Source organism: Lutjanus erythropterus, chromosome 8 (assembly GCF_056507025.1).
Source record: "Lutjanus erythropterus isolate fLutEry1 chromosome 8, fLutEry1.hap2, whole genome shotgun sequence".
NCBI lineage: Eukaryota > Metazoa > Chordata > Actinopteri > Lutjaniformes > Lutjanidae > Lutjanus > Lutjanus erythropterus.
The window spans coordinates 23,750,386-23,762,427 of NC_139324.1; the positions used below are offsets into that span (position 1 = coordinate 23,750,386).

General features: G+C 38.9%; 1 protein-coding gene across 1 annotated transcript in view; it reads left to right on the plus strand.

Moving 5' to 3' along the window:
- Positions 1–12,042, plus strand: part of LOC146322850 (contactin-associated protein-like 5) — a 128,987-nt gene that overhangs the window by 52,688 nt on the left and 64,257 nt on the right. The window contains exons 7-8 of the mRNA XM_084724959.1: positions 2,098–2,241; positions 7,279–7,546. Of these exons, the coding sequence (XP_084581085.1) occupies positions 2,098–2,241; positions 7,279–7,546 (412 nt within the window). The remainder of the gene's footprint in view (positions 1–2,097; positions 2,242–7,278; positions 7,547–12,042) is intronic.

Here is a 12,042-nt window from a genome sequence, read left to right on the forward strand (position 1 = left end):
AAACAGAGTCTAGTGTAGCCTATTTAAGCCCTTGGGAAGGGGCATGTTTTGCATCTCCATAATGAACGATGGAAAAGAAAGAACCAGAAAAGTAGCAGAGACAAGTTATTTTTGTTGTCTCAAAGGATTAACAGACTGCCAAGAGGACTGTCAACCTCTAAAAACTTTGCATTATTATTTTTTATTCCAGTTCCAAACCTTATTCTAACAATAGAGCTCATGAGATATGGCCTTTTACTGTAATTTGACCAATTGATTGTGCCCCCTTCCTAAGTCCAGCTCCTTTTCAGGCTGTGCTCAAACAACAGCAAATTTGGTATCCAGCAGAACCTTGGTCGACTTTGTCCTTTTCCGTTTCCTGTGCTTAGAGCTGTAGATATGTCCTAGGTTTGGATATGTTGAAAAGAAAGCCAAAATTTGTAGATGGTCAAAAGATGTTGGGAACCTGTAACAGAGATATTTATGATAGCCAGTGTGAGGAAAACACTAGTTAATCATTAATTAGGCACATATGATGGCTAAAGTTAGCAAAACACTACCTAACTAGCTAGTAATCTACATCAGTAGTTACCTAACTAGTTGCATCTTAAAACTAATTTTAGTCAAACGCTAGCTAGTTAGCTATCTTTGTGCTAACTTAAGCTAATTTAAGATCTGACTATAGGTTATATTATGTTATTTTTACAGGTCCCCCAGCAACATTCCTTAACCATCAACTTTTTTCCTTTTTTTTTTTTTTTTTACAACACAAAAAAATTGTATGTGTTGTTTCTTCATTACATATATTGTACAAACTAATTAGGTTTTATAATGTGACAATGCTGTGGTTAATATCTGGGTGGATTTAGGGACTAAAAACATGCAGTTAAATATTCCTTTGACATAATGAAATCTAATGTTTTAAGCTAGCTACAGTAATCTTATTAACCATTTCAGCCCTTGGTTGCATATTGTGGCACCAATCATTTTCCTCTCTGGTGGGTGTAGTTTTCAGAGTTTGAAGCATTGCACTCTGTTTTCTTTGGAACTCAGAGTGAAAAAGGATCAATTGTCCAATCACAGTTTAGCAACCGTAACGGTAGGCCTGTCAAGCTTTAGTTTTCTCTACAGAAGTGGTGTGCATAAGGTTTTAAGAGCAATTCTCCATGTGAGGGTGCTGTTCTTTTTAGTATTTCCAAAACCATGCGGTGCGAGATAGAAAGCTTGACGGGCACAGCAATGTTAATTAAGAGGTTGGGGCTTAGGCAAAGGTAAATTCCTAAAATTGTCACCCTCAAAGATGTTTTTCGGATTTGCACAGTTACAACCAGTATTTATGTTCAGTGTTTATGTACTCCTAGATTGGGGAAATGTATGCGGACACCAACATTTAACTGACAATAATGTTATTCCAAAGCGGGCATTAATCTGCTCCTATCACAGCCTCCACTCCTCTGGGAAGGCTTCAAAAAGATTTTGGAACCTGGCTGCAGGGATTTGCTCCCGGTCAGACACAAGAGCATTAATGAGGTCCAACACTGATGCTGGGTGATAACGTCTGGCTCACAGTTCCAGTTCACACCAAAGGTGTCTGATATGGTTGAGGTCAGTGCTCTGTCAGAGCCAAGTACTTCAACAGCAGATCTCTTTGTGCATGGGCGATATTGTCATCTTGAAAAATGAAAAGCTCTTTCCCAAAGTGCCGTAGCATTAATGTTTCCCTGTGATGGAACTTAAGTACATTTACAAAACCAAACCTGAAATGCACATACTGCATCAATACAGTCACTCTACAGTGTACGTTGGGGCCAGTGAGTGGGTGTTTTTTTTTTTCCACTTGCTGAATCATTGGCTCAGCTGTTCATGCAGTAACTGGTGAGAATATGTGTCTATTTTTAAACTTGTATGTGTTATAATGGTGATGTTACAGTAACATTGTAAGTACAGTACAACACAGAATGTGAATTTAATTTAATATATATTTTTTATGAAAACACCATATATAAATATATGTTTTTACTTTTTTAAATTATATACAAATTATTATACTACTATTTTGGATTAATTGTTGCATGTCGTGCTAACGGTTCTACCTCTTCTGTTTTCTTTTCATCAAAGCTGAGTTTTGGAGGCATCCCACTGCCTGGTAAACCCGGCACCTTTCTGAGGAAGAATTTCCATGGCTGCATGGAAAACCTGTACTACAACGGAATCAATATCATAGACCTCGCAAAGAGACGCAAGCCACAGATACACAGCGTGGTGAGTTGCATAGAGTTTCAGTGTTGTGTCAGATCTTCCTTTTGAAGATGTATCCTGAAGAGCTTGAGTTAGATGGAAAGAACCAGAGTGATACTGGATGTCTGAGGCGAATATAGATATTTAAAATCTGATAACAATATATCAGACAAAAAACATACTGAGGTAGTTCAAAAATAAAGTTCTCTAGTGAAAGCTAAGTGTGACAATATTTCTAAATTACCTCAGATATCTGTTTTGCATTTCTGTATGACTTTACAGTGTAATTTCCACTGACATATCTGTGATAAGCCAATACAGATATATTATATCTGCCTTTTGGTCACCTCTCTAAGATGAATAGTCTTTGTACCAGGTCAGAAAAATCTTCAGCTCCACCTGCAGATCTAGCTTTGGCTGGATGACTTCCTGGAGCTCAGTGTAGTCTAAGAACAGACTGACTGCTTTTAAAAGCTCAGAGATGTGAGAAAGCACTTTTCCATTTGAAACTACAGAGCAGAGAATCTCTCCTGGTGAAGGAAATGGATTCAATGATATTTAAATAGAGACAGTGGGAGATCATTTCAACGGTTTAGCAGGTTTAGCAGTAAAGTGTATAGAGGTAGAGTGCAGACTGGAGTCTCTGCTTTGAGTGATAACCATTGATTAACCTTTGACAGCTGTCTGATAAATGTGGGTTGAATGTATGTTCATATACGTCTCCTGTGTGACAGGCATATATAAGAGTTTTTGTTCAATTGACTCAAGGTCAACTCTCTTTGGGCAATGACTTATGGTAGCCTACATGTTATATGACTAAAATGATTCACAATTGAAATTTAAAAAAACAAACAACAGTAGATGAATAAAAGAGACATGTAGGTAGGATAATATCCACATACAACTTGCTAGCAGTGGGTTGTCTGTGAATGCCCTGTAGATAACTGCTGAACCTCTTTCTGGTGCACATTTGTCCTACTGTATAGATTTGACAATACTGTTTTGGTTTACCTAACCACTGGACACTGGCCAAAACTATACAAAATAAGACACAGGTTGTAGATATAAGCTGTAATTTTCTTTCATTACCAGTGAGCACAAAAAGATTGATACTACCAAGTGCTACCAGCTCTGTGAGCCTGTACTCAGATGCAGCCATAGAGCTTAATACTAACATCAGTATGCTAACATGGTCACAGCAATAATGCTAACATGCTGATTTTTAGCATACAGTGCTTGCCATGTTTGGCATCTTTTGTTTAGCATATTATCAACATTCGCTAATTTGCACTAAACACAAAGTACAACTGATGGTGATGAGAATATGATTCTTCTTCTTCTGATTTTTCAGGTCATTTGTCACAAACCGAAGTATTTGAAGAATTTAGATTTTATTCTGTCACCTGTGTGAGTGGCTCAGCATGAAATGACAGATAGCTAAACAGGTGCACCAGGCACCGAAAGGGTTAAATGATGACTTAGACATGGAGGTAAAGTTGAAGGCTGCATACTTGTCTTCATCAGCGTGCTTTCATACAATGCCAGAAACTCTGTGAAACTGAAAATAAATACGCATGAAGATGCTCTTAATGTAGCATCTTCTTGATCTATGGCTGATGAGATGTGCATGTGCATGTATAGGAAGACAACTGCTACGTTTATGCGGCATATCTAAGCTAAGGGCGTTCATGTTTAAATTGATGCATTCCATTTCCAGATACAATCACAACAGCAGGTACAATCAATGCCACAAACCAGCAATTACAAAATTCAGGAAACTCACCTTTGAAGCCTCCCTTCGACTCTGCTGATAAAACTCTGACAAAAATGGTTGTTACATTGGCAACTGTCCAGTTGATCCAGTTCAGCAAAATATTCAGTGCAAAAGTCACTGTTACATCAATAAATACCCGCAAACTGCTGCTGCATCATTCAAAACATCGCTGTGCTGATGGTGTCTCTGTATAGACAATGAAATGACAATATGCAGTTTTAATAGGCGATATGAAGCTAGAACAGGGAAATTGTGAAATAGTTTGCCTTGAGTCGCTTTTTATATAAATTGCTTTTCCACTATAGCACTTGTTTTGACGCCTCTATATGCACAAAATAAAGCTAGTTTCGACAAGGGGAAAAAAGCTGTGTGTTTATGCATCCGTTACACTGAAGCAGGGTTTTTTGGGGTACTTCAAACAGCCTTTTGTTGGAAAATGCCTGGACATACCCCCAGAAAAATATGTAAATATTCATTTTTCTGTGGTATTGTTTTTGTATCAGATTTGAACTTGGGACTATAGGCTAAATGCTGTGGTTCCACTGTGTTTTCTAGATAATAAGTCCCAGCTACGGGTTATCTGCAGGCATCTATTAGCAAAAAATATTCAGGAGAAATGAAAACCTTATACCTCAGTGAGTTCAAACTTCTATTACTCAGTGCCAGTAGTACATAGAGCGATTCTGGCTGTTGGGAAAAACTCTTTAGACAGTTACCTTTTAAAAGTGACCAAAACCATGAATGTACTCCAAATACTTTAAAAACAACTTTCAATTTACTTTGTCTATGCCTCAGATCGGTGTTTAAAATTGATGCTGTAGTTTTATTTCTCCTTGCTGTGAGGTTTCACATTTTTCTCTCGAGTGATTCATGATGGCATTTGATTAGGCAGATTTAAGGTATTCTGGTCAGAAATTGGAAGGAGAGAATAATGTGAAAACAATCATGACATCCATTGTGATCCTAACTACTATGTCATTAAGTCCAAGTGTGTGAATGGATTCATTTGGAGAGTCAACCTCCCACACAAATCAGATTGGTCGGCCAAAGAGCCACGAGCCACATCTCGTCTGAGACATCCTCTGCCTTTAAAGTCTGATTGCTGCGTTAAAAGGCCTTTACTGACAACAGAGGCAGAGAGGTGGAGAGAGACTGTCATGATGGAAGCTGTAATGGAATTTCAATGGGGCTATCTCCCTGAGGTTGATGGGAGGGAATCACATTGAGAGTCAAAGAGCTGTGATTGCTCTGTGCTGCCCTGCAGGCACTGGGACTGATGGGACTCTGACCTTAGAAGACACAACCAGCCTGTGTTTTAATGTACCTAACACAACCTGTGCACCGTACAGGATTAAACTGAAATGTAAACTTAAACGGTTTTTGATCATGGCCGCTCTGCCGTATTGGTTTGGAGAAAATACCTTTTATGGATTAATCTTGAATCTAGCCTGTGTTTCTGCTTAGTCAGGCCCTGTTTACACATGGCATTAAAGGATAGTTTGGATCAGTATTACCTACAGTTAGATGGTGGTCGGCATGCCCTCAGCTTGTAGAAGCAGTAGTCCCAGTGGAGGATGCTAAGCAATGTAATGCTTAATGAAACTGCCATTATATATGCCAGATATCGCTCTCTTTAAACCAACCAGACTTCGTTGACAAAATCAATAATTTTACCTTGTAGAACACGAGAGTTGCTGTTCAACCACTGCCTCGATTTGCTAGTTAGTTTGTGTTATTGGTTGACTTTGGTGCGCTAAAAGGTAAGTTCACAGAAGTCACACACCAGCACAAACTAACAGATCAAGGCAGCGATGTTCTGCAAGGCAAAAGTAGTGTTTTTGCAAAAGGAGTTGGGTTGAGAGAGAGAGAAAGCCATATTAGCTGCCATGCTGGTCCTCCTGCCGTGTCAAATAATCCAAACTATGCCCTCCCAAGTGGACAGCTCAAAGCACAGATGTGAACGCACCCGAGATGCACTGAGATCCAATTACACATTCAGAGTTGGTCTGGGCAGCATACACCTACATTCTTTTAGCAGTGTGTGTGCAAATGTGCCCTGGATTGAAGGACCAACTGAGGTCTTCTGCCAAAGTGGAAGTACATACTAATTTCTGTGCCAACTGTGTCATTTTTAAGTACGAGATAAGAGGAATAAACCACAACAACAGGCAAAATTGACTCTTGTGGATGGAGTAGACACGAAACACACTGTCTGAGGGACAATACAACAGAAACTGCACATTTATTCTTCCTCTTCTTTTAGTTTTCAGCATGGGAAGAGCATTGCTGCCCCAGCTAATTGTAAACAACAACACATTTGGTCCTTGTAAACTAAAATGACATAAGTGTTTTTTCCAGACTCAAGACAACGTGGAGACACATGTTCATAGGTGTGAGCTGTCCACTAGTGATTGGATCACCTAAGACGCAAGTTAATGCCAGGTGTAAACAGAGTCTTAGGAGTTTACAAAATCATCACTCCTGCAGGGAAAAGATATGGAAAATATCTGCAGATCATTATGTTAATTATTTTACTCCATTCTTAAAGGAAGCTCTCAACATTTTGGGAAATATGTTTATTCATTTCTTTGCCAAAAGTTAGATAAAAAAAGGTCAATACCACTACTTTATCTGGACAGTCAATATGAAGATACAGCCAACAGCCAGTTATCTTAGTTGAGCAAAAAGAGTGGAAACAGGAGGAAAGAGCCAGCCTGGCAATCAGCCTACCAGCCTGCTTCTAAAGCTCACCAACACATCATATGTTGTTTGAGATATAACATGTTAATAATCAGTGAGCTTCAGAAGTGCTGAAAGGCTGATATTTGTTATCTTGGAGCTGAGCCAATTTAGCCGTTTCCCTTTTTTCCAGTCTTTATGCTAAGCTAAGCAGATACAATACTTAAACTTAGTCTAAGTATTACTATACTGGTATAAACTGTCAAACTATTTTAATTGGAATTGGTTAACTTTTCATGCCATGCACAAAATGTTGCAGCCCTCTTGAATTGTTATTATGAGTTAATATTTTCATCTGAGCCGTATGAGTCACTGCTTATGATTAATTGACAGTTGAAGGCAAATAATTCAGTGTGACTGGTTAAAGGTTACAAATAAAGTCACAGTTTTGCTAATGAGTCATAGTTCTTTAACCATCTGCTCCTTTTTCTGCATATCAACATTTTATTTCCAGTCATATCACAATGAATTTCCCATGAGACCAGCTTGCCCTCACATGCAGCTGAGGACGCATGTAAATGTGTGTCCTTGGATTTGTCGTCCTCCAGGGCAACGTGACCTTCTCGTGTTCGCCGCCCCAGCTGGTGGCCTGCACCTTCCTGAGCTCCAGCAGCAGCTTCCTGTCGTTTCCGTCAGCGGCGTCTGCCACGGGGGGCTTTTCTGTTCGCTTCCAGTTCAGGACGTGGAATCCAGACGGGCTGCTGCTCCATGTGCAGCTGAACCCAGAGCCCCAGAGACTGGAACTGCGGATCAGTAACAGCCGGCTGAGTCTGACCCTCCACAGCTCAGGCAGACAGAAATCAGAGGTCTTTGCTGGTGAGTCCACAGGTCACATATATGCATAAAAACACATAGGAAAGCATGTATTTGATGACTCTGTTAGTGAGGACCGTCCCTGACTTCATTCACTGCACAAACCACATTCTAACATTAATCTTCACTACTTTACAGTGTATTTGAATTCTTATTGAGTCTTTGCCTTGCGTTTCTGGTCAATAAAAAGCTCTATTGTGAATAAATGAATACCATAACGATAGCAATTATGATATATCATACTGAAAGTGTTTTGGATTTCTGCAGATTAAACCACACAAGCATTTTATTTATATGCAAGACAGAAAACAGTGTATGTCTTTACATTTGAAATAAGAAAGGGTGCACTTTATCTAATGATGTAGTGATGGATGAAGGTAATACTTTTTGGCTGGGGTGTCAAATGTGTAGCCTGCAGGCCAGAATCTGCACACCGACTTTGCAAAGTGTAAAATACATGCGGAGTAGTCAGTCATTCCACACCAGAATATTGAACATTGTGCAAAAAAATTGTCAGTCAGCAGCTTCAATACAAAGTAATCTGTGTCAGACCATTATCTTGAAACAATGTTGGTGGACCCCCGTTGCTAAGGCTGTTTTGATTTGTAAAGTCTTTGTAAGGCATTAGCATCACTTTAGTTGGTGTCGTGCGGTGATGCGAGCATTACTAAACAGGAGAAGAAATATCTGGAAAACTAATAGAATGTCTAGATCTCAAATCAGAAAGAATTAAAATACTGTATTGTTGTTCAGTTCCAAAAAATGTTTTGTGTATTTAAAGATCCACTGTGATCTGTTTTAGTATAATGAACATCTAATGACAATAGACTGGCTGAATGTGGAAAAATTGAGACATTGTTGAAATTGCACCTCATTTCCTCAAGACATCTCAGGCGATTCACCATCTGTTTTGTAAAATGTTTTCATTAATTACGAACCCTTTTTAGAATGTACTTACAGTAATTTACCTAGAACAGGGAAAGATTGGAGGTGTTTATATATTCAGGGAGAATTCACTGAGAGCGATGCTTTTGCAGAAATGCCCTGATCACATTAACACAGTTTCACACTTTCACACCTGGAAGCTGTCCAGTATAAGCACAGTCTGATCTGGAAGCGGGAAGCGCTACCTTTCACTTTCCCCAGCCAGATATATCCTGCAAGTTGGGACTGAACTGGTGTCCCTGTTCTTCTTTAGGCACTTTTAGCACTGCCCAAAGTTACTTAAAGGTTATTATGAAAAGATTTTACTGGTCCAGCCCACTTGAGAGCAAATTAGGCTGTTGGGCTGCTCCATGTGGCTCACAAACTAAAATGAGTTTGACACCCCTGGCTTAATGGAGCTCTGTGGAGTTTTTTTTTTTTTTCCGTGAGTGTATCGCCATTTTGTTTGTCTCGCAAATGCACACACGCATGTATGCGACACAATACACAGACCTGCTTATGGTGTTGTGCTGTTCAACTGATCTATAGGAAGCAGCAACATGCCAAGATTTTTTATGTTTTGTGATTATCAATTACATAGATACATTTAGATGTTTACTCCTGCAACTACAACTGGTCTTCCCTGGATGCTTTCAAATTACTTTTACCTAAATTCTCAAATTTACCATCATAATGTTATACTGGAAATACAGAGAACTAAATAGTGCTAAAATATATTGCCATTTAGATTGAATTAACTATGTCCAACAACAAAAATCTACTCAACTTATAATATCAGTGTAAGTTATTATCTACCAGCTCAAACAGGCTTAAAAGGCAGACTATTAATATCCATGTGCATACAGTAGGTGTGAGACCAAATACACAAATTATAGGAAAACATCAATTCTGTATGTCTTCATACATGAAATGCATTTACCATGTTTTTAGATAGTTCCTGATGTCAATGATGTTGAGTTTGAAACATTTCTTAGAGCTCAAGGGCTCCCAATATGGATTTTAGTTAGCAACATTGAATGTAAACATAACTTATGTTTGTTTACAAGAAAAATCCAAAGAGCCCCCTCTGCATTTATTAAAAAAAAACTTATGAGGAAAGAAGAGTACAAATCTGGTGGGTGTACCACAGTTCAAATACATCTGGGCTGCAGTGTGCTAAGTCTATAACCTTAAACTTGACCTATAGATGGGTACGCTCCGGCATTTGGGTTTTCATCTCTCTTGTGCAGAACTTGAGACGCACACATCCACATGAGCATGTTGACCCTAAAATAACCTGTTTGCGGTATGGGCTGCACCAACTCCACCTGACTGCTTGTTTATGTGCTTCACACTGAGACAAAGTCTTTTCATCCAACTTACTTTTATCAAAAAGTTTATTTTCTTGGAATTACTTGGAGAAAAATATCATTCAATCCTCGGTATGGGATTGCTTAGCAAAGATAATAGAGATAACCATGATTGTTTGGGGAAGCCAGACTTTCAGCAGATGGTGGGCTGCAGGGAAATATAGATGGAGAAGACAACCACAGCTAAGGGACAATATTCCCTTTTATATAATTTACCTCAAGCTGCATTAAATTACCTCTCTACACAAGGGACTATCTTAGAGCTGCAGCACATGAGGAGTATGACCTGCAGTCCTCTCGTTGTTTGCAATTACAAACGATAAGAGTAAGCAAAAGTTTCACGTCAAATTAATTTAGCAGAATGAAGCGGTGGTCTGATATTAGTTGATATGACTTGACTTCTCAGTAATGTGTGAGCATTTATCTATTTATTTACCCACTTATTTTCATTACGATCCTTAGTTTTTTCTCTCATCCTTGGATGGATTTTTGGAGGTCACAGTGGAAATTATTATTGAGCAAGAGCTCTGGTAGCATCTTGGTTACAAATTCAGGGGGCTCATCTAGCTACTCAGCGCAGATTTTAAACGTGTAATGAGAGATAATCCCCAGGATCTAGTCTGTAAAATGCAGATTTATTCTGTGCAAATGTGCTGCATCAAACCCAGACATGGGTGGTAAATCCCTTAATTTCAAGTACTCCTAGATCTGTTTGAAACTTGTGCATGATTTTGGGAGCAGCTGGAAATCTTTTGTATGATGGGTGGGTGGAATCCAGAGGTGTAGAACATGTGCATGTCTACCAAAGACATGAAAATAGCAAAGGACTTTTACTTTGATGAAATCATAGACGCAACAATACTTCTGCTATACAACCTCATTCTTAATTCACACAGCGGCCATTTTCCTCTGACGTCACACTCAGGGAAGCTCAGTTGCCATACTGCTGTGTTCCAGCTTGTGAGCCATGTAAATGTGAGGGATCTGCAAAGTCATTATCATTTCTCTACTTCCTGATTGATTACAAGACAATGGATAGCGAAAGTCTGGATGGGCATTGGGCCATATTTCAAGCTAAAACAACATATTTGATAACATGTTAGCTTTCATCATTAACATTAACATTCAGTTACTTTCTAGCCAGTGTTACCTTTTGATAGTGTTAGATGATGAGATAGGAAAGGCATCGATTCATTCTGAAATATCAACACAGATCTTGGTCGTATTTATTTAAGCCTGGAGATAAAATGCACTGAATGTAATCAAGCTTGCAATTCAGCATTAGCAAGCTGCCTTACTCTTAACTTGATCTCAGAAATATTCTGGTTCAGTCAGTAACATTGTGTGTGTGACAATATGCTCACTGCAAAATATATTTCTGTGTGGCTTTTATACAGATTTCACCCAACAAAAAACTTACAAGCACTTAAGCAGTGTTTGTTTTGTGCCGCAGCGATAATGTTGTTAGTGTTAGCTAAGAAGTGGCTGAATGCTAACATTAGCTTTTGTCTCACAGTGGCTAATGGGTTATCAAATATGTTATTGTACCTTTAATTTTGGCCCAGTGCCCCACTATGGTCTTCTTTTAGTACAATATTTGAGCTTCCCACTCTGAGTGTGACATCAAAAGAAAATGGCCACTGTGTGAATATGGTGAATAAGATAAGAGAGAAGAAGGAGCAACCGGGTGTAACCAGAAGAGGTCCAACATTAACACGTCAGTTAATGAGCTACTTGGTAATGTTTATCAAGTTTACTTTAAGAAGCTTTGTTTGCTAAGTAATGTTGCCTGTCTATATTTGAAGCACGTTAGCTCACTAAACTAAACTAAACAGCAGACAAGATAACAGAGAGGCAAAGTCAGACGGACTGGGTCAGTAAACATGAGTGTGCTGTGCAGAGTTTGGGTTATTTTGTGTTTAAAGAGTTACCTGTTGACATTTGCAGCCACTATGGTGAGCAACTTTACTACTTTCAGCTGCAAAATCATCACAATCATAAATAACATGAAATTGCTTCAACATTAATGAAAATGTATGTTTTTCTGTGTGCATTCCACTCTCTGTTAACACCCAAAAAAGAAAGAACTTCAAATATAACTAAACATGAGTCAAGCACAAGGATTCTTGAGCATTCTCACCACTCTCACCTCCGGTACAACAGTATCACTCACCTCAGCAGTGTCAAATGTGGTGCAGCAGAAGT